At 33.2% G+C, this 27,733-nt stretch overlaps 1 protein-coding gene across 1 annotated transcript in view; it reads right to left on the bottom strand.

Annotated features, from left to right (window-relative positions):
- Window positions 1-27,733, bottom strand: part of CSMD1 (CUB and Sushi multiple domains 1) — a 1,059,051-nt gene that overhangs the window by 156,019 nt on the left and 875,299 nt on the right. The window contains exons 24-33 of the mRNA XM_058802826.1: window positions 27,059-27,250; window positions 22,837-22,963; window positions 20,863-21,065; window positions 12,360-12,551; window positions 10,127-10,265; window positions 7,996-8,183; window positions 5,921-6,115; window positions 3,417-3,533; window positions 1,856-1,969; window positions 208-303 (exon numbers count right to left, since the gene is read on the bottom strand). Coding sequence (XP_058658809.1) covers window positions 208-303; window positions 1,856-1,969; window positions 3,417-3,533; window positions 5,921-6,115; window positions 7,996-8,183; window positions 10,127-10,265; window positions 12,360-12,551; window positions 20,863-21,065; window positions 22,837-22,963; window positions 27,059-27,250 — 1,563 coding nt within the window. The remainder of the gene's footprint in view (window positions 1-207; window positions 304-1,855; window positions 1,970-3,416; window positions 3,534-5,920; window positions 6,116-7,995; window positions 8,184-10,126; window positions 10,266-12,359; window positions 12,552-20,862; window positions 21,066-22,836; window positions 22,964-27,058; window positions 27,251-27,733) is intronic.

The raw sequence follows: 27,733 nt of genomic DNA on the forward strand, positions 1-27,733 counted from the left end.
ATACTCAAGTCTGTCGGGCAAGACAGGATAAACACAGACAACTGCTGTTAGAAAGCCAGTCTGCCAACAGGAGAAGTCCCTGATCTCTGGAAAAAGATTAAGACTACACTCACATTTAAAGCAATGCATTAAGGCTTATGCAGAATTAAAAATCATACAGTTTGGAAATTGGTACCAGTGTCTTCCACCACAAGTAGACATGTTTACCTTGGTAAACAAAGTGAAACCCCCTGGCTGATGCTCCGCTCTTAGCACTGAATCGCAGAAGAATTTGATTAGATGTAGCCAAAGGCAATGTCTCTCCTACAAGTGGAAACAGAAAATAAATACACAAACCAGAAACAACAGTTGTAGCTCTTCAATACATAATTAAATATACTGTTAAAACACACAGTTTCATGTTTTCCTCTATAGCTAAAGAAAACATAAATAACATTGCACAAAATTAAATTTGCCATTGCCAGAATAAAAAGACAAGAGAAACCTTCTGGATTTTACTGCAGCAGCTGGAACTAGAGCTCCAAGAAACTACATTACAAGAATCCTACTGCTGCTTGGGGCCAGAATTATTAGAGGACTTTTTAGTTAACTCTTTTCTGTGACTGTTTTGCCTTGCAAAACACATTAATCAAATGAAAGTATTTGAAATGCCACAGGAATCTCCATGGAATGTTTACCATTTCAAGACTAAAGCAGAGAGAGCAGACTCATGACTTGTTTTATGTAGTGGATTCAATAAATATGTGGTCACACGTGAATCATATTACATTATTAACTTTCTTATGGCATTGCAAATTTTATTTCTTATTTGAGAATTAATAAAAATATTTAATATACTTAATCTCCTTTCCTGGCATATTTGTCAGGAGTCATGATAAAAGTTCAATAATGAAACACTATAGACAAATTTGCACTAGGTCTACAACAATTCCACTACATATGACGACTGTTTTTATTCTCCCTGTACTGTATGAACACATATTTTATGAAATTCTTCAGAAATGAATGATGATTTAAAACATCATCTATAATTAAGTATCTAAGTCTTTGACTAATTTTATATTATTGCAACTAGAGATTCCATGTAGGAGAATCCTATCCTGAATCAATGAAAATCAGATATGCCATAAGTAATAAACAAAAACCAGAAGTTTAAATACTATAAATCAAATAGATATGTTACATTCTGTCCTATTAAGTATTTATCCAATTATTCAAAGTAAAAACCAAGAAGCCAAAAATAGCCCTGTGTTGCAAAAAGCTTAAAGCAACATATAAACTCTCCAAAATACTAGAAATGCTTAACAAAACACATTAATAGCTGCAGAAATATAAAAAATATACTTACATATCACTGAAGATGAACACATTCATTATATATGCACACATTGGAAATTTGACCATGTTGCAATCCATATAAGATTAATTATGTTTTCACAGGGTCAACATTTTGCTGTAGTTACCTGAATGCAACAGCTGGCCTGCTTTTAGTCTAAGTGCATGTTTGCATACATTTTGTAAATACAAGTAATTTGTGTAAATTAGCCATTCAGACTATGTAGATGTGTATTTCAAAAGGTTTAGGGGCAGAGAAGACAATTATACCATCCAATCTGCCCTCTTACATTGCAATCTGAGAACTTCATTCAACTTTTTCTACACCCACCCCAGGATCAGTTCTTGCCTAAGCATATGTTCCAGAGTAATGTCTTGATTCAAAGGTTTAGAAGGGTATTCCACTTCCCTTAGCCCCCTGTTCAAATAATTTTATTTCTAAAGTAAATTTATACCATTCTCCTGATTATTTTTTCCCATATGGAGCTATGTAAGAAATGTATACTTCTTTATTAATTACCTGAGTGGGATCCAGACAGAGAACTAAGAAGTCTAGCCTGAGAGTTTTCTCCATCAAATAATTCTGCCACATCATTCAAAGCTGTCTGAAAATAGGCAAATTGTCCAAACACAACTAAATTTAAAAAAAAATTAAAAAGAAAGGATAGAGAGGAAAAAAAAAATTAAAAAAGAGAAGATAAAAGAAGAACTTAGTTTTCAAAATTGAATTTAAGGATGTATTTCTGTTTGTCTTATTTATTAATGAATTCCTGTACAAACTTTTTCAACTTATATAATTGTCTAATGTGATAAAACAGCTGCATTATATTTACATGCAAGAATATTTTTTTTTGTTTTCATTATTTCCATAATTAAATTAAAAGCAAATTTATTAAATCATGCTTTCACCAAAACTGTGACCTCTAGTCAACAAATCTTATTGTTTAGGTACCTATGAGAATAAGAAAATGGAATATCTAAACAGAAAGGTTTGTACCAAAATTTCATTGCCAAATATAGCAACTATTAAGGATCACCTATTATGACATAGGATTAGTTTTTTACCTGGCTTTAATCTGAGGAATTTTTTTTAAACTTACTGATTTGTCAAATTTTTAAATTTGCATTAGTACTTAATTTATCAGAATGCTATAAAAACGGATCAAATATTAAAAAATACCAGTGTGTTACCAGCTTTGAAATATTGCTACACTTTATTTGCAGTTCATCTGTACATAATTTAAAGTATATTAATAAATTTTAGTATTACATCTCACTAAATATCAAATAGTTCCCCAAATTCAAATATCATCTAGCAATAGAAACATGAAATAAAACCAAGTCAATAAAAATATTATTTTGTTATTCCAGCCATCTATATTTTGTTTACAGTTGTGTCCTTACAAGTTTCATTGTGCACAAAAAGTACCAAATGCATTATGTTGTTGTGAATTAAGCCTTTTGGTAAATAATTAGTAAAATAAATCTTACTGCTATTTCTCTAGACTTGGGAAAAACCTGCTTTGCAGGAAACTACACCTAACATACTTGAGTTTTAGAGATTCTTTTCAAGTTTTTAGACACATTGGAATAATCATTTTGTGATTTTTCACAAACATTTCTGGTACTTTCATGCAGAATTGCTTCCACTGTACATCTTAAACAGATGTAATTCCACTCATTTCACCTTTTTCATAATGTGAAAGACAAAAAGTTAGAAAGTAAGAGGAATATTAGAGCTTTTTTTGCTGACACCTGATTTTACTTTGCAGGAAGCATGAATGAATGATTAACCAATGATGATGAATAATGTAAATAATGAAGGTATTCAGGATATGCTTAGATAGCAAACATAGATGTCTTATCTGAAGTCAGTTGCTTACTCTAGGGAGAAGTAAAAGGTCAAAATCCTAGAACCATTTTCCATGTCAGTAATATATTTAGTTTTATAAGTAATTTGCAATACAATGTAAACCTAAGGTCATTACTCCAAATAAAGCACATTTAAACATGGACAGTGATAATGATTGACAATGTAGGACAATGATAATGATTGATAAATCAATAGAAGAAATTCTTACCAAATTCTTTAGGGACAGTTATTGAATAATGGCAAGTCTGTCCAGCAGTGTAATTATGAGGATAATTTGGTGATAAAACCACTCCCTCTGATCCAGTATACTGCCCTCCACATGGTGCTGGAAACAAATACAGAGAAACATGTTATATTAATTAGAGCTGTCTGTATTAGTTACATCTGAAAAAAAAAATCTAAAGATCACAAAATGACACTTTACTGGTTTTGCTTTTGTTTGGTTTACCTGTTCTGAAATATCTTGTGTTCTTTCTCAAGACATAAATTTATTATAATTTCTTGAAAATTAGAATTCATGAAAGTTTTACTTGACTACAAGTATTCATATAGAACTGGAAATACAATTTAATTGAAAGATACTGTAAACACAGGCTTTAGGTTGGGTTTTCATTTAAATATCTGTTTATATCTATCCATGTTAAAAACAGGTCAGGAAAATGTATGGCATTGCATTAAAAATGGCACCAAGGAATACATAGATATGTTGACACTTCTGTACAGAATGACAAAAATTCTGCTTTGTGAAAGTATTGCTTGAATTGCTTTATTTTCATATCTTACTAGATAATTATGAAAATTGTATGTTAGATTATACATATAATAAAATCTTGGGCTTCATATGTATGCAAAAAAATAAAGGCAACAGAAAGTTGAGAGAAACTTTTTAGAGCCACAGAAGTTAGAAGGCATGTTTAAGAATAGTGGAGCTCAAATCCCCAAGACAAATCAACATTTACATGAGCAGTAGTTCTGTCTGTATTACGAGAAAAACAATGAACAGTGCATGCATGGCACGTTTCTCCATGTGTAGGCTGTAAATGCGGCATATTAAGGGACAGATGGAGGGGCTGTTTTCAAGTTCTCAATATCTCCTTGAGCTGGATATTGAGTAAATAGATTTCTATACACTGAAAACAAAGTACTGCTGTTACTCTTCTCACATTTTGGAAAATCCTGGCTTCCTATCAAAATCTTCATTAAAATGTAAGTCTTGTATTAAAGTAGTTACATGCAATTAAGTTCTTTTTTATTGTGAGAAATGATTTCATAAAAAACAATGGTTTTCAGCGGGATAACAGATTGTTGTAAGAAGTTATCTTACCCAAGAAACCAACAATGAAATTATTTTATAAATAAATAAATGGATAAATAAGGTTATTTTAAAATAGCACCATCACAATAATTTGCTTTTAAGCAATGAAGATATCATTCCACTATAAAACACAAAATAAATCAATGTTACCCTGCTGTGGGCGCCTTGCATAAAGCAGAGTACATACAACCTAACAGCTTGCTGGGAGCTGACTCAGAGGAGGACCTATGGCCCAGGTGACAGCAGGGTCACTGATGAGGGGCTGTGAAAGGGCCCTGTAACCAACTCCTGGCTCTGCAGACCTGGCTCAGGTGCTGTGGAGCTCTGCCTAGTGAGCGAGCCTGTGCTTTGGACATGCTTGGCTCTTAGCCCTTGCTGAGCAGATCTGTTCTTGCTCCTCCCTAACAGGTCTTTAAAATCATGCTTGAAATACCTGCACAAGTCTGACTTCCTTACACAAAAAGGCAGCAATTAATACTACAAATCCACATCTTCTCTTAGCTGCTTATATGAATTATTCAAAAATCCAATGTAATGATAGCTGATGAGAAGTTTGATCTATCAGTAGGCAGAACAGGATTGTGTGGCTGAGGTGAAACTCAAATAACACCAGGAATTAGTTCACGGCATGAATTTAAAATCTTCATCATTTTCTTCTCTTCTTGCTTTGAGGATATCAGAAATTATGCTACAAAGTCTGATTACCCCATGAAATTCTCAAGTCATGAACATTTTATTTCAATGAAGGTGCATCACACAATTTAAAACAAACTCTAAAGTTATGGAGTTATAGAAACATTTCCTTCTGTGTTTTTCTAAAATTAGAATCTAAAATTTTGAAGGAGATTATTTTGAATTATTTTGAATTAAATTATGAATATTATTTTTCAACATAAATACATTAGTACTTTATGGACTTTATTAACTAATATATGTAACTACTTTTTGATTTGTTAAAATTGTTCCACATATATATATACACAACACAAACACTGAAACAAGGAATAGAAGATAAATTAGTTAGCCACAGTTCTGAGATGTCACTCTTATTTTCTGCCTCAGTAACTATAATTCTTACTCTAAGGTGACAATTAATGCAGCATTGAGATAGTTGTGATAGCTTTTCTAAATAATATCGGGTGTGCAAAGAATCTTACATATAACCTTGCAATCATTATAAGAACATGTGTTGATTCTAGAGTTTAAAATATTTTTAAATACTTAATATATTATTGACTAAGGTATAGTCCAAAACTCATCTTAATTCTTATTTTTTTATCTCTTTTTTTTTTTTTTTTTCACAAGATGTATGTGTAGAAATAGTGGAAACAGCCTTAAACAATGAGAAGATGAATTAACTGGGCAGACAAGGGAAGTGGTAAGAAAACAGTACATACCATTACAAGATGGTAACGCTCTGTTCCAAGCCGGCTTTCCATCTGCACCAATTACACATGTTATAGTTGAAGGTTCAATAATCTTATATCCAGAATCACACTGGTAAGTAATAGTTGAACCAAGCTTAAAGTCTGTTCCCATTCTTGTACCGTTCATGATGTTTCCAGGATCAAAACAAGCTTCCCGTGGCTTTTCTGTTAAAATGAATTACAGAAAATCTATATATACTTTCAATTAAAAAAAAAAGGCGAAACAAAACTATTCTCAGTGGTTTTTTTTCAGACAGTTTAATTTATTCAACAGCCTATTAATATATTATTCTTGTTGAATCATGTATCATGGATGTTTGCTCAAGATTGATTATCTGGAAGAGGAAATTATAATGAAGCTGAAGCTGAACTACTCCAATAACGTTTCATATTTAGTATTTAGAAGAAGAATGACCAGTTCTAGAATTCACCACTTCCATATGTATATTTGTGACAAAAGGAAGAGTAGGGAAAATGTGAGTCCTTTCCAGAAAGAAATGGGAGACCTGGTTACTCAGGTTACCCAGGACATGGAAACGGCTGCGGTAGTAAACAACAAGGGAATGCAGTGATAGGACAAGGAAGAGTGGCTTCAAACTGAAAGAGAGTGGGTTCAGATAAAATATAAGGAAGGCATCCTTTACCATGAGGGTGGTGAGGCACTGGAACAGTGCTCAGAGAAGTTTGGGATGTCACCTCCCTGGAAGTGTTCAAGGTCAGGCTGGATGGGGCTTTGAGCAACCCAGTCTAGAGGAAGGTGTCTCTACCATGGCAGGGGCATTGGAATTAGGTGATCTTTAGGTCCCTTCCAACTCAAAACTGTTCTATAATTTTATACAATTTATATCAAGTACTAAATAATACACATCCAAAAAATATTAAATTATTAGGCAAAAATATACTCTCTGTTGAGTACAATAACTTTTTAAAATACAGTATTCTGTTCTTGTATCTTTTATTTTTATCTCATTATAATTTCATCTAACTCTCAGTTGCATAGAGGAACTCATATCACACTATGCTGAGAACAAAACATAGACACAGTGAAAATGTGTATGCAAATTTTCAATCGCCATCTTTATCTCTTTATCTCCTTCTGCTCAACATCTCATTTTCTTTCCTTGCAGGCCTTGCAGACTTCCTGGAACAAATTGTTTTCCATTTTGGATATTTTGTTTAGATGGGGACAAATAGTCTAATATTTCATCTATGGCAATATGAAAATTACTTTGGGAAGAACCTTGCACAAATGGAGAATAATGCATTATGCTGGATGGCAGATGAAGACTAAATATTAAAATTATTTTATAGTTATTTTTCACTCCTTTTTCTTTTATAGGTTTATTTTTTCTGTATTTCTTAGATCTTTTTGTTCTTCATTTTTAACATGTATATTAATGTGGTTTGCTTCAATTGCCAAGAATAAGAAGCTGAGGCAGCACTTCTGCTGCTGAAAAACAGCTTGATAAAACTCAGTAAAGATTATAATTAAGCCACTGACAACATCTGTGACTGGAAACCAGCATCTTCAGTGATTGTCTGGCTTTAAAAAACACTCAGCATATCCAAGTCTCTATCTAGTAAGAGACATCTTCTGCAAAAAGAAAATGCAAATACTATCTAGTAATATTAATTTAAAAATGCATTTGTGGGTTGAAAACAATGTGGAAAGGAAAATGTATTGGTATGTATTGACAAGAAGGAGGAAGTAGTCAGGGTAAGACAGTTCTTGTGTAAGTTCTTGGGAAAAGAAAATTTTGCTATTGTCAAACTTTTTTCCGAATGTTACTTTTGATGTGCATCTTCTACCTATTTTATTTTTTTCTGGAAGATGAAAATGTGCATAAGTTATGTGAAAGAGATTTCATTAAACAGGTTTTCAGTGTTCCTTCACACATTAATAGAAAAGAGTTTTTAAAACACACATGGATGCATAAAGGTATTTGGCAGTTCAGTTATGAGTACATAAAGAAGAAACTAGATTTGATAATTGCTAAGTAACAAACATTTTTTCCCTTTTATTTAGATTACAATGAGAACAGTACCTTTATAGTCAATGGCAAATCCTGACATTCCAACAGAAGCATCACTGCGAAAAGCCAGAAACAGACTGTTACCACTGCTCTCTATTCTTTCAGGAGCCTGTGACCCTTGAAAACTGCCAATTAGAGGACTGTTGGAATCTTCTCCTTCATAAATATGTAGAAAATCATAACTGGGTTCCATATTGAAACTGAAAATAAAGAGAAAAAATAATTAGGTCTTTGGGTTTTTTCACGGAGTTAAACATTACTGTGACTGTAGTTGCCAATTTTCTGCCCAACACATTTTCTTCTCCAGAAATAAATGTCTTTTTAAACATGATTCACAGTAAAAAAATTCACTTGGAGTTCTTTTTGTCATTGATATGAACACCTTAAGCTTTCCAAAAGCCATGATGAATATCCTCCCACCTACCTTTAACACCTTTCTCAAGACCATGGAATCATGATTCAGAAAGGCTGCCTCTGACCAGAGGAGCAAAGGAATGATCCAAAAAAGTAGCTTGAATTAAAAGTGCTGCTTTTATTTGGCTAAACTGGATGACACTAAATCCACCCATTACAAACATATTTATCATTTTACAAATGAGATGCTTTCATGGATAGACCATTACCTTGGAACTTGTCTTTGTTCTTACCCAGATAATATCAGACATGATAAACTAATGTGAATTAATATTAATTCTCACTAAACCATGCTATATGCTATATTTTATGACATTTATATGTTTTACAAAGAAATTATGAAGATAATATGAATGGAATGTCTTTCAGAGGAAAGTGAGGCGACTTCAGGAGAGACCCCTGCTATCTGGAAGGTGGCCAATGTTACTGCAATTTACAAAAAGGGTGCAAGAGAAAAACCAAGGAGATCCAGGCCTGTCTAACTTCAGCTGCTAAAAAGTGTTTGTATTACTGGACTGCAACCATTTAGAAAATTTATTGGAAGTATAGCATAAACAGAAAATTCCATTATATTTCTCATAATATACTCCCTGCAATAATAGTCACAAACAAATCTGAATGCTGAGTAACTGTAAGTTTCTGTCATCTTATTTGAAATGGAGCATTTGAGTCGAGTTTTTAGGCAATCCAAAGAAAAACACTGCTTACTACACCTATCATGTGACATCTTCAAGAGTGTAATTAGTAGAGAACTATTCTCTATAATGCTGTTTGATAAAATACCAGAAAAAGAGAATTACTTCATTTTTTATTATCTAATTTCAAGTACCTTAGGATTCCATTCTTTATTTTTGTGTCTATCAATAGCTTTTAGAAAATAAACTGCAGTCTGTAATTAAAGAAATCAAGTTTTATTTTAGTTTGGTGTTGTTTGGTTGTTGTTGTTTTGGTATTATGTTGCTCTTTTTTTTCACAGAAAGGGAAAAAATATTATACAGCAAAATTCTCAGCATACCACTATCTCCTCCTAAAAGAATCACAACTCATCAACATTCCACTGAAGTCAACAGCACTTAAAACACAGTATCAAAAAATGAAAAAAACTGCATTTGCATCCACAGATACAGCAAGCAAGATGATTATATAGGACTGATTCAATTAGAAATGACAAACAGAATGCATGAATATGACTATATGCACGAACTTCAACTTGTAAAAATCAATGCAACACATATAGGTTGATTATGGAAAACAGAGGAAATAATTAAAATTATGAAACAATATTATCTCAGTGTCTTTCTTGACTAAGTAGAACAATATTTTTTCTGATCTATGCATTTTAAGCAAAGTATATTTAGGCTGTATTTCTAAAAAACCTGGAAGAACTGACTTACATATAGAATTTTCACTACTCTTTCAGTCTCAACTATTAGTTACAACAGCATAAATCAAGCACTTCTACAAATTAATATGGTCTTTAAATGATTTTTATTTGATATTTCACAGAAAGTTTTGATTTTCAGGAACATATTGGATAGCAAATGTACCATATGGCTGTATATCTTTCTTTTACATTATTTGGAAACAATGATATAGCACATATTAGATATATGCTCCAGGACATAGATAGGAAATTTAATTAGAAGCTTTAAGGAATTATAAATATTGCCATTTTTAGATTTGACATTTGAAACCCTTTAAAACAAAGGCATTCATGGAGAAATGGTACCTTTTGAATATCAAGGCAATGACAAAGTCAGGGTTTACTTTTATTCTCCAGTCACACTCTTTCCCAGGAGGATAAGGCTGTGGATAGTTAGGCGATAGAATAACTCCTGCTGGGCCTGTCAGGTTTCCGCCACATGCAGCTGTCACAATGCAAAAAGAAATAGGAATATAGTCACACGTTAAATTCACAAACACATATTAGCTGTTAAGTAGAAGAAAATTACTTCTACATTTACCAAAATTAATATTTTTTTAAAATACAGAACTTTCCTACTTCCTGTAAGCAAAAAAGTTCAATTTTCCTCCAAAAAAATGATCTCTGTTCATATGCAAAAGCGGTAAAAGAATAATTTTTTCTAAAGGAATAAAAATAAGACGTTAAATATATTTTTGGTATTAATGCTGTCTCTATCATGCTTAAAATTTCTTATGTGCTGAAGATACTTTAAAAACTGGGGAAGCTCAATAGTACGACTCAGGATGCAGTTTCTATTGACCAAAGATGTTGCAGAAACCAATTTGATTCACTTTCTAAAAGATATTTCCCAAATCAAAAATCAAATACACTCATTTTGTTACCATCAATTGAACTTTTAAACAGATACAAAATCCTACTCTCATAGATGATAATCATATCCACAAAGTCTAACAAAAGTACATCTAACAAAAAAGTAAAGTAGTCAAGACAGGCTGCATCTACATCACCAAGTCAAGTAAACAAAGAGAAACACACTTATAGTGCAAAACAGTTGGTACTAAGGATTTGGAATTTACTTGAAACATTTTAAAGAGATTTCTTCTCAGGCTATTCCATTTATAAGTCAGCATACTAAAGTATGGACTTTATGAAAATAAAGTCCTTTTAAAATGAGGTATAATGGCTTTACAGAACTCTTAAGGTTTCTACTATTGTCATGTCTACACTAACAATTACTTTAATCTGCTTTCTGCTTCAAAGTCACCTTGAGTATATGGAAGAATAACAGTAATTATGTATATATTTTTTTCTCCCTTTCTTTCTGTCTTATTTCCTTCTTTCTTTTAGGTTTGTTTTATTGGGGTTTCATACTAGATTTTAAAGAAACATGGAGTGATTAAAATTGCTATTTGAAATAAAAATATTAATCTTCTCAATTTAGATACCATATACATTATTTTAACTTTTTTCTTTAGATATTTGCTTTGTGAATGATCCCAATATATTTAGTAAGCATTTTCATACTGCTTTGTACACTGCACACAAGGTATCCAGATGATAGTATGCTGATTACAGGCTTCTCCAATTCTGTTAAATAACATGGAGTCTGAGAAACTATCCTTGAATCCTTCACAGTAGTTTTACTTCAGAGAAACAGAGGGACTGCAGTTGTTTAAGGATATGTTATTAAGGATATGCTATTTTGGAAAGTGTCAGTCCAAAATGCCTTATAGAAAGGAATAACATGTTTATTCCAGTAATATTCTATCTGGAATTTAGCATTGCTAAAGTAAGTCTTCATTTAATTATAAATCAGTAGGCAACAAAATAGCAAGGATTTAAAAAATTACTATGCCTAGCAGAAAAAATTTGCAGATGTTGATTACTCCTAGAAAATCTACATTAATGACCTGAAAAATACAATTCAACAAAACTTCTAAGCCTGCAATTATTGTCTACTGGCAAAAACCTCAGGGAAACCTTTACACAATCTAGTGCTATGGATCCACCCACTCCTGGTGCTATGGAAATATATCTAATTTCTTTCAACAGCATTGTCACTTGGATCCCCTCCTCTGCATCTACTTTTACCAATAAGTATCCAAGGTATTGCACAGGATGTGTACTTAGTCTGTAAGATAACTCAGAAATATATATATATAAATATTATATATATAAAAATATTTTGGGAATAAATAATGGATCCCTAGTTTATGTAACCAAACTATTATACAGAAGAACATTTTAATGTAACCATTTCAACATGAATATTTTTATCCAAATCACCACTTCTGTTTATTTATTTTTATCAGATTTTCTAATTTTTAAACTTTTATGGAGTTTAAGAATAAAGTAAGAAAATCATACCCCAAAAATACTGTTAATCAGGAGAACAAGACTGAGGTTGTCTGTATGTACAAAATAACTCAGCTCTGCAGAGATCATCACTCCAGCGCGAGCACCATAAGCACAGTAATTGAACAAGAAATCTGATCTGTATGAGTCCTAAACAGAGACTAACATCTCATCTTAATACCTATGCATGTGGGGGGATCAGGTTGCCAAAAGAACCGGTTATTCAGTTGCACACACGTAATTTTAGCCTGCCCTTGCAGCTGATAGCCTGGGTCACACTGGAAGGTGGTGGTGTCTCCAGGTTCCCTGCTGTCTCCATATCTAGTGCCATTCTGTGGTGTCCCAGGATCATTACAAGTTGATGCAATGGAAGCTGCAAGGGAATGATGAAAGAAGAGATGTAAGGTATAGATATTTACCCTGCACAATCAAATGCACAACAGGTTCACATTAGCATTCCAACCAGAGGCAGTATTATTTACTCTTCAGGTAATGCAGGAAGGCACTTTGTTTCTTTACTTTTACAAAAATCTGCCCGCTGAGATACATCATGATTATTTTGACTTCCTGCCAGTGTCTTTAGTATAAAATATGCACTGATTTTGTCCAGTTAGCACATCAAAAGAACTAATAACTCCTTTTCTCTCTTTAATATTCTGGTTATCAAAAGAATTTTGATACCTTTTGCACAATAGGGTAAGTATAATGTTATAAAAAATATTGTTCTATAGTCCTACTATCCTGCAGGGCGCAAATCCTCCTTACCCATCTGGATAAATCAAACAGCAGTTTATGCAGCCCTGAAGTTTTCATTTCAGGGACGAAAAACAACTTTCTTAGAGATAATTTAAACTGAATCTTAGGAAAAATACCTCACTTATGATCAATTTTCAGTAGCTGGATATGGATTTTGCTTTCTAAAAGACTGTATTATTTAAAAAGCAATTTTAAACTAAACAGAGCAATCAGTACGACTTAATGCAAATAATCACTCAGAAAGTGGATATACAGATCCACATCTAATACAAATTTCTGGAAGATGTCAGGTCTCTTCTGCCTTTGGGTTCTCTTCTAATGGCTTCAGGTATTGACATCCTGAGTTACAATAAACTTTGCAGTCTTCCATGGGAAAGAAGGTCCATCTCTTGAGACTAATGTCCCTACTGAATTGCACTGTTCCCTATCAGTCCTTACCCAAACACCTTTTTTCAAAGAACTGACCACAACTGTGAACAAAAACCAAAATAAGAAGTCATAAATCCAGTTATGTCACAGTTGCCATGAGTGGTACTGTGTTTACCACCAGTATGCAATCTTCCTGTTCATAATAATTCATTTGCTGAATTAACTGCTGCATCTACTCCTTCTGCCCACACCAAAAGAGTACACCACTATAAGAAACAGCACGAGCAGCTAAATGTTGGCCAACTTGAAACAACAGGATGTACAACTGGAATAATTTTAGATTTTTTTTCTCCCTGTGTTGTAAATTTTAAGAAGAGAGAAAGGTTGAAAAAAAATAAAAAGAGTAAAAGAAGAAACAACCAACAGGTCTTAAAGTGGATTTATGCATGTTCTAGTGTATTGATGGTCACAGATAAATCACAGAAATTATAAAACATCTTTATGGGAGAATTCATGGATTATTATAATTAACATTTAGAAACACTTAGAAACACAGAAACTTTGTTTAACATTTTATTATTCATAGTTTTCTGTTCTTGATTCCATTTCAAAACAATAGGTCTCATACTTTGGATCGCTCCTATATGTAAATGAAGTAAAAGACATGGTAGGTTTTTAACTGTGGTAAACTTTTTTCCCCTAGGAATTAAAATAATAGCTGTCACTACTAATGAGTACTGTGCAAGGATTCCCCAGGCACCACTCTGACAACTTATGTGACACCCCATAGGAGTGCAGTTTACTAAAAGTATGTTTGGCCACAAGGGAATGAAAGCATGGTCGCAACCTCAGAGAAGTTTTTCCTGATGTGACAGACAACAGCAGCTCTGAACAATGGATTGCTCTAGTGCACATTTGTTAAAGACTTGCAATTCTTCCAAATAAATGAGCACAAGCCAATCTCTGCTATTAATTGCTGTCATTTTTTAACATATCTCTGAATAGATTAATTTTCTTCTTAAAAGGCTATGCTATATAATATCTCAGCAAACACTTTCCCCATTTTAACTGTGTCAAGTATCCATCAATTAGAAAGGACAGATGCCTTCTAATAATAATTTCACTGTTAATCTCCATTTCTCATATACAAAGTTCTAAATTTTAAAAATTATCACAGATATTAAGCACCAAAATATTCTTTACACTTTTGGTCTTGTAGCCTCAGAAGTTATTTCACGTATTTGAAACCAACAACTTATTGCGCCAAATAAACTTGATCCTAATTAAATAGAGCACCAAACATTTAAGCACTGATGTGCCACCTAGTAAAGTGAGCATTTAGACAGACTGTCAACTTTTTAACTTGCCTCCTTTCCAAGTTGTTTTACTTCTCAAGAATCCCAAGAGATTCTGTAACTGCGTGAAAATTACAAGTCTGATATTTCTTCATTTGGTATTTTTCAAATATCTGAAGGGTATAGAGGTCATATGCATTTATAAAAAATCCAGAAATTAAAAATCACCAGCTTTCTGTCACTGCTCTTCTTTTATAACATTTAACAAGTAAAACATACACACTGTAAAGCAAGGAAAGCAATAACTATTTTTTAAGCTCAAGGACACAAAATCAAACTAAATTACATAGTTAGACTTTTAAAAAATGACTGAGAAAACTTAGGTTCCTAAAATGGGATAGCCAGGAGACAAGATGTGAATGTCACTAAGCTGGAAAATAAGTAATTGCTGCTTCTCAACTCTTGCATATGTGCTTTAAGCCTTAAGCCTAGATGATACTCAGTGGGTTATAGTGTAATTCTCTGTACAGATTTCCATCTCTTAATGTCTCATCTGCTCAGAGCAGAACAAGCTTCTGCGTACATTAAAGATGGAACTCAGAGGTAGGTTCCAGAAGAATAGACAGCTGAGAAAACCACAGATTGCCAAGGAATTTTCAGACCTCCATATGTAGACAGCCACAGTGTTAAGCCTTCCTGATTCTAATTTAAGAATCTTTCACAATCAAATTTAAGATTTTATTTTGTATTTGGTCCTCAAATTATATTTCAAAGTTGTTTTAAAAGTGAACTGAAAATCAATAGGAGACTGCTTTTGAGAACATGACACTATACTTGCAGGTCTGTAGACCTGTGAGCAAAATGTTAGATTTTTGCCTAATCTATTTTTTACATCATTTTTAGCTGGTATTCTCTTGTACCTTAAGGAAATAAAAACATTACCTTCATCCCTATAATTTTCACTATGGTTGTGGTAACAATCATATAAGCCATTTGCTGTAAGTTGTGCTACAAACACCATTTTATTTCTAGTACACATGGTTATAAAAACCATTATAAAAAAATTTAGACTTTTCCAGGCTTTTAAATTGCACACGCGTCTCTTCTTTAGTGCATTATGTTTGCATAATAATAAGCTTGAAAAGGAATTTTGCTTATCAAAGCTGAGATGTTCATGGATTTGCAGTGATTTCAGACTAACATTGTGAAACAAAGAATAGTGTGTGTTCTCCAAAAAGTAACTCATATAACATATGTAAATGTACAGACTAAATACTGTGCAAATTAGCATCAACAGCATATTTAAATGTCATGTATTGTCTAAGAATGTAAAGAAAAAAGAAACCCAAATGCCAATGCAGCCTCTTTATTAAAGTCTGGAGTACAAAAGCTCATAAGTTTAGAGTTAACTACCAAACTAATCTACAAGATTCATTTTCGCTTAGTTCCACAGGAACCAAATGAAGAACTGCTACACTCAGTGAGGCTGAGGATGCCTTCCCCAGGCCATCCATGGATTAGATGATGGATAGGAAGGCAGTGACAGTTTCATTACCATGTTTTCATCACCATGTTATTGTGAACACGAAACGCAACATTTATCAGACAGCAAAAGACACTGCACTGTGAAACTATTAGGTTACAGACTTGAAAATTGTTGAATTCTTGTGTCTTGTGTCCTTTTTTTTTTGTTTTAACAAGGGTTGCCCTAATGGATTTAATTTTTATTGAACTCAATTTATTTAGTTAGTAAGGCAGATACGTGATTCTGCATTATTTATTGTGAATTTCTTTAAAAGATATCTTTGTGCTAGCTCCTTTTCCCCAAAAATTTAATTGTGAATCAATCGGGAACAATTACATGATGAATTCTAGCAGTGAAGGCTCTGTCATGGAAATTCTTATACTACTTAAGTGTGGCAAGTTAGGCCATTAAGCCAGTGATTAAAAGATATGTCAACAGTAAAGGAATAATTTTCAAGACAACAGTACTCAGTTCTAGATGGGTGACACAGTTACTGTAAAAGTTGGTGCTCCCAAACAAATGATCAAACGGAATTCCAAAGCTAGACAAAAGTAGAAATCATTGCTTAAGCAGATTTGTCGTATTAAGCCCAGTGCAATTAGGAACATCCAAATAGCTGATAGTTAAGTTTTTGCCAGAGGAAATAAGTTGTCAACAGATGTTTCAACATCTGACAGAATAATTTCCAAATAATTGTTGTAATTACAATTAGTGTAAGTTGCTTACTTGTATTATCATAATTGGTGACTTGTGTTGTTAATTTAAAGACTTAGACATCTTTAGACATCACTGCTTCTCTCTGCATATACTTGAAGAGCAAAGTTTTAAAATGTTGAGAAAATAAGCAAACAACAGAAAAATGAAAAGTGGACTAAACCAACTGTACAAATGCCTTGGTGTTGTGACTTTGCTTTTAATAATATGAGTGTCCAAAGTTCTTCTAATAAGACAGAAATATTAAAATAAATTGAGAAAAAGTGTTTTGCTGCTTAATTAACATCCTGACTGTTGTTTTACACAAACAAAATACAAATCAGATCTTTGCTTGCATGAAAGCAGAGATAGGCACATTTTTAATTAAAGTGTATGCTTACACAATACCATAACTAAGAGAAATTTACAATACTCCAGAACCAGGGACACGCAGAGAAAATTTACATAGACAGGTCTGACTCTAGAAAAGCCAGGTTTTGGGGTTTTTTTCAATTTTAAGAGGAGTGTGAATAAAATCCTTTGATGTATTATTTGACTTGAGGACCAAAATCTAGAAAATCACATAAAGAACTATAAATTAATCATTTAGTTGAAGAAAAAGATACAATTCTCTTAAGTTACAACAGCTGAGAATTTAGCTGAAGAAAAAAAGGATAGACTGTAAGGGTAGAACTAATACTAGCTAAAGGGTAGACAATATTAGTCATATTGTCATTATAACAGGCTCTAATAGCTAAACTAAAGCTATTAGAACCTGTAAGAATGACAATATGACTGGAAACTGCCAGTGCTGATCCTATCATCTGTCACTTTTGTTTCTGCTAAATATCAAGTAAAAAAATTACACAGTTAGAAATAAAAAAAAATAAAATAAATTTCAGGTCAATAAAAGCAATAGACCCCTCAGCATGGGATCCAAGGGCTGTCAGTAGTCTAGAGTAGATGGAGATGAAACATTCAGGGCAAGATTTATCTACTTCAACATAGGTGAGCAGTCTCATTTCAGATACCTTATCATATCTAAGATATCAGCACAGGACGGGAAGACAGGAGAGAGGACTTATGTGTGGTTGTGTAACCTTCTGCAGTGGCAGATGGAGACTAGCCAGGATACTTTGTGGCATCTCAAAGGAATCTAGACACCTCTGAAAAGGCAGATAGGATTCATTTCATCTGCCCTTAAATATTCAAAAGCTTGAAAATTACTGTTAGTGTATCTAGACCGGTAGTTGATAAGAAAAAGGAAACATCAGATAGAAATTTATCCCATTTGCCTGAGATAAGTAGGATAGAATTAAGGTTGGTTAGACAGCACTTTTTAATGGTCAACCTATGAAAGTAGTTCTGCTGCCAGTAACTTTATTTGTAATAAAGTCAAAAACCAAATCTGCCTATACCTTTTTGCCAGAAGGAGCTGGTGGACATCCCTGACTTGTAATGCACAGCTTAAATTTATTTAACCCCCAGAGTAAGGGTCAATTTTGCACACTGAACTTCATTTTTTTTGTCTTTTTATGCACAACTAAATGGTAATTAGGTTTTAATGAAAAGCATTAGACTGATTACAATTAACATAATCACTCTTGTCAGTTCATGTCCTCATGTTCTACATGCTGAGCTGAGTGGGCAAGACAGAGAATTTTAACATTCAAACATTTTGCAAGATTCAGCCAATTATATTTTTTTCATTAAAAAAATACCTCTAATTACATTTACAATCAGCAGTAAGTAATTCATAGGTGATATTTTCTAATCTACACTACATTACCCTTTCACAGCACCCCTTTTTTAGTCAGACACAGTTATGACATTCTAGAGTACAAAGTATAGAGAGTAATTAGCACATTCACAGCACAGTGAAACAAATTCTCCAGATGAAAATTAGCACTTTAACGTTTTAAGTTGCTCATTTGGCCTGATATTCTGAAATGTATATCCTTTATCTGATCCCATAAATGGCTGTTATGGATGTAGACATTCATTCCAATTGCATAATCCAGTAGAGAAGCTGTAATACTACAGGTTTTCCAATTCTGTGTAATTCTGAAACTGAAATTTACTTCTTCAATTATAATTAAGAGTTAAATGAAATAGTCATTAACAGGTGCAACACTTGAAAATCCTTCACAAGACACAAAGATAAAAAACTTCCCGATTTGCCTTCATAGAACTTGTCTACATCTTCTACATAGAACAAAATGTCTACACCTTCTGCAATTGCCAAAAAGAAAGTTTCACCAAGTCAGAAATCTTTTATTTAGAGTTACAAGCCACTAAAGTACTGAAATGTCAATATTCTGTGCAGCTTTGCTATAAACTGTCTGACAGTTTGAACACATGATGAATACTAACGCATGTAAAGATTCCCACTTAGCAATAGTTTAATTACTTTAAATCCTTTACAGGTCAAGGCCACAGTGGTCTTCTCATTGCCTCAAGAAGATTAAATATACTAGACTGATTTTTAGATTAAATAAATAAACATTTACTTTAATATATTCCTTAAATCTTATTTTTTACTCCTTACAAGTAAAAAATTAGTAACACATTCCACTTGTCAAGCACAGTAAATGAAACCAATTTCCCTATACTTGAGCTCTCAATTCCTCATCAGTAACTCCAATTAATTCCAGCAAAACATACTCTGGAACTGTCAGCACGATCACTCAGTGCATCCATCAGTTAATGCACTAGGACAGGAAAATCAGTTATTCTGTATTATAGCTTTAAATTGTCTTCTACTCACTCCTATTGCCGCTGAAGTTCAAGGAATGGTTGATAAACCAAACAGCTTAAACATTTCTGACCTTTTAAAATTGGGGCATAAATTTATTTTCATAAAATGCAACCTTAAATGTGCTTGCTAATCCTAACAAGAAAAACAACTCACTTATTTCCAAAAATGTAAAACTTATCTTGTTTTTTCCAAAAGAAAGAAATGAAAAGCAGCATATTATATAGCACGCTGGTGAGAAACTTTAGAAACATTTATTCTGCCCTTTGTCTTTAATTCATTTTGCGTACTTTTAAGTAGTTTTTTAAGGCTGATGAAAGACTGTTTTGGGGGAGGCAGATACAGCCTTCAGAAAAATAAGGGAAAATTAAGTAAAGAGGTAAATAGGTAAATGTAAAATGCATTAGAGAATTAGAGACTAGGAAAACCCCAAGTTTACACCTTCATACAGCTAATAATGACTGAAATTTGATTAGGACCCCTTACTTCTAAATGACATCTTCTATGGATGGTATGGATTAATGTGTGTAAATACTTCTACTCACACACATTAATTCCTAATTTTTCCATGTCTTGATGAGAAATGCACACATTATATCTAGGCATATAAGGATGCAAAGACAAAGATATGTTCTGTGTCCTAGCCCGTTTTGAGGTCAAAATAACATGGAAAAACTCCACATAACCAGGTTTAAAATATTGATCTCTTGTATAATATTGATCATAACTTCTCTATTAACAGAGTAGCTTTCACTTTATACCTAAAGATCAATTTGATTAGTTTAATAGAATATTTTAAGTGTTTTTTAATATGGTAAAGTGTTTTGTATTCTTTATCATAATCATACAAAGAATGTTTAGGTCATAAAAATCATGCATCATGCAGTCAATGTTTTGAGGAAAAAAAATCCAACCAACAAAAACAATAAACATGAAATAATACATTGTTAGGTAACACTGGGGGGAATATTTAAGATTACTGGTGCAGAAGAATAGTTCTGTATGTACAGACCCATTTTGACTTGTTAAGCAATGTTAATTGGATAATGCTAAGTATGTGGTTGCTGTGGAAAACAAGGAATAAAATACCTAAAACATTCAAAGTAAATCCAAAAATTCTCCCTAGTTTTAGCCATTTGCATAAACACATAACATAATTAAAATAACATAATTTCTTTTCTTCTAAAGACAGAGGAAGTTGAAAAAGAGCTGAGAAAGAGTTAATAAGTATAGGAATAATGCATTTAAATATAAAATTATTATATTGGGGAGAAGAAAAATATTTACATACTTGAAAACTGAATGGAGAAGCCTGATTTGCTGATGAAGAAATCACTGTCAAATTGTAATGTTAAGGAGTTGAAAGTGCTGTGAATATCCTCTGGAAGAGCTGAGCCACTCCACTCTTTGAGAAGTATGCTGCTCTCAACAGGCCCATCCCATACCTTCAAGATGTCATGAGCAACCTCAGTATCAAAAACAATAAAATGCAGACTGCAAAGAAAAAAGTAAAATACTGTGCATTACTTGTTAAACACAATTACATGAAACTCCAAGCAATCATTCCCAAACTGTAGTTTTAAGATGGTGTTTAGGATTGAAAAAGATCCAGCAGAGTTATTATTTCTTCTTGTTGAACAAGCTAATCTTGTAAGAGTCATGCAGTTCTGTTTTATAAATGTCTGAATGACAGAAAATGCTATTACGGGGCATAAGTCCTCAAGACTTAACTTATAAGTCTACAAATTATCTTTTTTTATGTTAAATGTTTTATGGTATACAAAATATGATTTAATCAAAGGTTTAGTCTTTTTATTCAAATGAGGACAGCAAGAATGCTGTTTTGCTTGAATTATATGCAACCTAAAAAATTGTAGCAGCTACTGGACAGTAGAACTTATAGCACAAGAAGTCCTGTCAGCATGGCATTTCCTTTCCTATGTATAAAAAGGGAAAAATATAATGGATTGGATTTTTGCTAAAATTCATAAAATATAAAACTGTATAATAATAAAATAATCTATATTTATCTTCAGGTGAAGAATTATATTTATTAAGATATTCACGAATGTTATCTTGTAAGTCAAAAATCTGCATTGTCTCTAAGTCCTGAATGTTTACATTCTTAGTGCCAAAGAACTCTAATAGGTAAATATCAAAATGTCTCTTTTTTTTGTTTCCAATATTTGTGTGTTGATATTTCTCCATCTTATTCATCCTTTACTGGAAATCATTAATTTGAAAATTTTTATTTTAAAAAAAATGATGCCCATGATGGTGTAAATTCAATATTTGGCTTAGTGAAACAGGATTACAAAAAAAAGGGGGGGGAAAATCTCCCACTGAATAATTCATTTGTCATTTAATTATATTGTTTTGCCTCTGAGTCCCTTTTAAATCAAAATATTCTGTGATTATGTTTGTCTTCCAGAGCTACACATACTGAGGGCCTGCTCCTGAAGAGGTGGATGGCCATCACCTACTGATAGGAAGTAGAGAATATATCTTCTGTTTTCTTCTGCTTCCATGCATGGACTTTTGCTTGATTAAATTGAGTTTATTTTCGCAAGTTTATTTTCTTATGTTATTTTCTCCCCACCCCATCCTGATGAGGAGGGACAATGTCTACGCACTAAAGGCTTTTTCAGGGACCAATGTGGGTCTTGAGATGACCATAGTTTTGTATGAAGGTTCTATAGCCATGGTAGTGACTAGGTGTCAAGTTCCTGTGCGGGTCATGGAGTTTGTTGGTTTCACTGATTGACTCTTCATTTTGCCAAATTTGGGAACATGTTAATTCAAATAATGGGTCTGTGCTTTGCCCTGCCACTGATGGCCTTGCTGTGCTGGCAGAGCTATCTTGTAGAGAGGATGAGGGAATGCAACATTCTTTTTCTCCTTATGATTCATGAGACTTGTTTAATTATGCAGATTCCTGAGGTTCGTGTTCACCCTTATGTAAGCTGTTTAATACTACCAATTAACATATTCTGGCATTTGTTTGTGGAATTTGGTGTTGCCCTGGTGCAAAAGACAACTTTTGGGTGAGGCAGTACTCAAATGTGCCTTGAATGCTGCTTGTCTTGCCCCATATCCAGGGACTTTATGCCTGAACAGGCAAGCAACACCTGATTGATGCAGCACCTTATAGAAGGATACCTTGACTATGCCTGTGAAAACCAGCAGCTTGTGTAGAAAAATATGAGAATGACAAAAATTTATATCATACTGAATTCCACCATAAATACTGAAATTAAGCATGTACCTTATTGTCTTTCCTGGATCTGCTTCAATAATCCAAGTGCAATGAAGATTGTTGTCATATGGTGCTGGGTAACCGGGGGACAAAATGCGCCCTGATGTGGCAGCATGAATTCGACCACCACACTCAGCTGCAAAGTGAGGAGGAAATTTCTAATGAGACTTTAGTAATTAGCACTTCCATTTTCCATCCATTCCACATGTCTGTGTTTTCTAAAAACTTCACAGAATGACCTAGTACTTCTGAAGTAGTAGACATACATATAAACCAGGACATGTATAGAAGTTAAAAATGAACACTATGATCTCATGCCTACTTTGTTATAAAGAAATAAACCATAAAACTGTGATTAGGTTACTTAACTGACCAGACAGGTTCAATATGCACTGAGACTACAAAAGCACAATTTTAGCATTAGCAAGAGAGAAAAATGTTTCAGAAATTGCCCATCTAACATGCTTAGCTTTTATAACAATGAATGGTTGAATTCAAACTTTGCAGCATTGAATGTTATAATTCAAATAGCTTTCTATTTTGCTGTAATGTCAAAATTATTTTAGTGTAATGCTTTCAAGTTGCTTCTATGAAGCTTCAGGTTTAATTACACCAAAAAGCAGTAGGTATTGCCTAGCAATTTCCTTCAGTATTTAAAAATTTAAATGCCATATGCTAGCAGATCAAGAGAGTAAATCAGAAAGCTACAACTTGATAGTATGTGGCATCTGGTTTAAAACACTTTTACTATCAATGCTGTTTTTGTGGAGAGACCAATGGCAATGCTAAGCATCCATAATCAAATTATTCTTATGTTGCTTGTTTAGACCATCATTCTGTTGTCTGGCCAGTGTAAAAACACACCCTAATGAAAGAGAACTGTGTAACAATCATTTCCACTAAACCAAAAAGGATCAGTGATTCTTCAGTTAAGTGATGTACCTGAATTTCTGCTACATTTATAGCATTGCCTTAGAGGTTATTAAAAAATCTACCATGGGGATTCATTCAAGCACAGCTGTACAGCAAGCATAGTAAGACAGAGATGATAGAAAAACCTTGGCACTTGGACCAAATAATCTATCAGTAATACTCCTAACAAATATTAATCTTTGTACGTGCCACCAAGCCACTGCTCACAACCAAGATGCCACCGTGAGGGGAAATTACCATAGAGGAAATAAAGTGACTGATTTCTCATTTATCCTGCTGGTTCGATCCCTCAAAACACTACATTCTATATACAGAACCACAACAGAAAGAAACTTAAGTGCAAAATTTCTTCACATGTAACCTTCTTCTATGACTTCAATTAATTTCCATTATACAAGAAAGTTTGGATTGCAATAATCACTGTGGTAGATAACTACAGACAAGAAATTACTGATACAGTACTGTGTTTACCAAAGAACTAAATTAAACTCAGTGAACCCAAAATTTAAACTCAAACTAATTAACATACTTGATTTAAAATTCTGAGAAGGCTCACTTAGGAAAAACATACATCATAAAATTTGAGATGATGCATCATGTATTTAATATATTTTTTAAAAATCCATTTTAGGAGTAGATAAAAAGTAAACTTTCATAAGTAATTATAAAAATAATTCAAAATTTATATTCCAATATGTATAAATGAGCACACTGTATAATAAGCACCTCAAAGAATATACTATATAAACACTTATACTATAACTAATGGCAGTGACTTCAATGTTTCTGAAAGTTTCTAGAGGAGGAATTAAAATAATTCACTGGCTTTCTTCATTAAGGTTTAGAACATAGAAAAATTGAAAATGAATGTTAAGACCAATATAACTGTTTATGGCTAAAAATTACTAAGTGTAGAATGTGCAGAATATGTCTATGCATATGCTTGATTTTTTTGTGAATGAGACTGAAATGATAGTTAATACAAAGAAAAATATAAATATGACCAAAGAGAACAGCAAATATCAAAATCTGATCTAGTCTATGAGAAAAAATAATGCATCTCCACAAACAAAGATTTTTAGAAAATGTTTCTAAGAAAGGAAGTGATGTTTGGAACTTCATGACAACCTCAGAAAAAGGAAGAAAAACAAATCATTCAAATCAAAGTAGAAAAAGATAAAAATGTGATAACAAAAGATAAAACTGATGGAAGACTCGATCTTATAAGTCTAATGGGGGAGGGAAGCAAGACTGAAATATTCTGCCAATATATAACTGAGTTTTCAGGGATCTTCCTGTGATTTTCAAGATTTCGTGTGCACAGAACAGTAAAAACTCCCCATAATTTAATGAAGATTACAGCCTGTAAGAGACTGTTTAGAAGAAAACACTTTTAAAGATTTTAAGACAGAACAGTGAACATTTGATTTCTTGTGGAACTAATTAATGGTCCAGAAGATATTTAAAGTAGAAATGAAAAGAGGTAGTTTATACAGAATTTATGCCATCCCCAAATTTTATTTTAAGAAGAGGAAAAAGGACAGTAATTAAAAATATATGTAGAGAGATAAAAGCACATAGAAAGATACCTTTTGGTTGAACAGACTGAAAAGAAGACCATAATCTCTCTCAGAATACCAAAATAAAACTGATTATTCTATTGATTGCGGGACATAATTTCACTTAGAGACGAAATAAGATTCTCAAAATATTCTGGAATAAATTTTTCAAAAGATTGGAAATAAAATACAGAAACCAAATCTAGTAATGCAAGGGTCCCTAGCTTCCTCCAGGTCAGATTGGAATATACAGCTTTTTTTTTTTTTTAATTACTACTATTTCTATTGTTATATGTTAAAAATTTTAACATCCCACATATCAATTAGAAGACAAATCATCATACAAAGAAAAGGAAATAGGTAGGTGTTTGGATTTATTCACCTAATAGACCTGAAACCAACAAGTATTTTAGAGCTGATTCTAAGTCTTGGTAGTGAAGACAAGCTCAAAAAAATATTGCAGAAAATGACCTTAGAGAAATTACTCCATTTAAATTACATGGAGAAATAGACAAAGGTAGGACTAATTATGGGTCTTCTCTACAAAAGGGCAAACTTGGAGGAAAAGGAAGCTAATCAATTAAACTGAGGAGCATGAGGATTTGAATGCATAAAGAGCCTTGAAAAGTCTTTAAATCAAGACTGAATAGTTGCTTTAACCTCTCATATATATAGAAGAAAACTTACAGATAAAGTTCTAGAATCAAGTGGGGAAAAAAACTCTACTAAGACTGCAGAAATGCTCTTCACTGACGTTTTTCTGGCATTTACCTTCTGCTTAAGCTGAATTTTTGAAAGGAAGGAACTTGCTCTTTTGTAGACTACAGTTTTGTGAATGTGTTCAGCAGGAAAGAGGTCCTGGAATGGAGGATGTAGCCTCCAAAATGGGAGAAAGGCAACAAGCAGAGATCCTGTACGTGAGGTGGGTGCTGAAAGCAGTTGGTCACCTGCCAGCACCAGGCAGCCGAGGCAAAAACTAAGTACCAGAGGACACGCAGAAGGAAAGACTCATGGGAGCTCCATGTGAAAATTGAAGTCAGGAAGTCACTGGCAATTTCTGGACTGGAAAGCAAAACTAGAGCATGCAAACTGCCTAGTAAAGGTACAATGGATAACAGCTATAGTGGTGTTCAGTTATTCTGCATGTTGGCTAGTAATTCTCTGTTTAACATTTTTGTTGGCTGTAATGAAACAAAGTTTTAGGCACTTGAAGACGTGATATTTCCAGGGGAGGTCTATCTCAAGGCTTTGACAGATGGGGTATCTTAGCACAGTAACAAGGACTCCAGAGCACACGGATAAAAAATACAGCAACGTGTGATGAAACTTAGGAAAAAGTTCATAAGAATGAGGTGCAGAAATAATATCTGATGAAAATAGATAAGGAATAAAAGCCCACAACTTTATTTGCTTTATGATGGGGCTTTCTTAGTTTATGAAGTGTTTAGACAATACCACCGCCTGTGATAGTATATCAGACTCAGGGCTTCATCAGAACAGTAGTCTGCCATCAAAGGCTGCTCCATAGAAAAATGTGTTTTTCAGTAGTCTCAAAACAATTAACAGCAAGCCACCTTTTTAGAGACGTTAAACTTACATGTCCATATTAAATCTTTACTTGGAATTTAAAATATATTTGCACCATTATCATCTCATGAAGTATACAAAGACAGAATATTTGGCTTTTTTCTTGAACCACCAGACCAATCATACCAGAACACTCTCACAATCCATATTACCTATGCAAGTAGGCAAAGGTTTGTCCCAAACTCTTCGATCTCCACTTAAGCAGGTCATAATACTACTACCATGCATTGTATAGCCAGGATTACAGCTGTATAAAATGACAGTGTCTATAAAATGTCCTTCATCTCGTATCTTGTAACCATAATTTGGTATGCCAGGATCTTCACACTTTACTAGGTCAAAACCTGCAAACAGAAATGGGGAAAGAAAAAAAGACATGGAGATATAAATACCAAATAAAATATAATAACAATGAATCTGATTCTGATGGAAATTATATTCTCATGATTCAATGACATTAGATGTATTCACAGTGACCAAAGATAAATGGTATATAATTTGGGTAAATCAGAAACTGAAAGACTAGGAACTAATTATTAACTTGATATTTGATTATGACATTTGCTTATTGAAGAAAGCATCTTACCTATATTATTCTAAAATAGATTGGTGAGAATTTAATTCATTTATACCACTTCTGTATTTCATTCTTTTTTATTCAGTGGGAAGGAAATATTAATCACTCCTGGTTTTGGCACCAAATAGCAGCTTCACCTCCTCACCTAATCTCCGTAATGACATCAAGAGACCACAGTGGTAACTCAGGAAGCATGTTCAAGGGCTACTTCATCCATCCTCGTCTCAAGATATCATGGCTTCAGTTTCAT

This window comes from Ammospiza caudacuta, chromosome 3, assembly GCF_027887145.1.
Source record: "Ammospiza caudacuta isolate bAmmCau1 chromosome 3, bAmmCau1.pri, whole genome shotgun sequence".
Lineage (NCBI taxonomy): Eukaryota > Metazoa > Chordata > Aves > Passeriformes > Passerellidae > Ammospiza > Ammospiza caudacuta.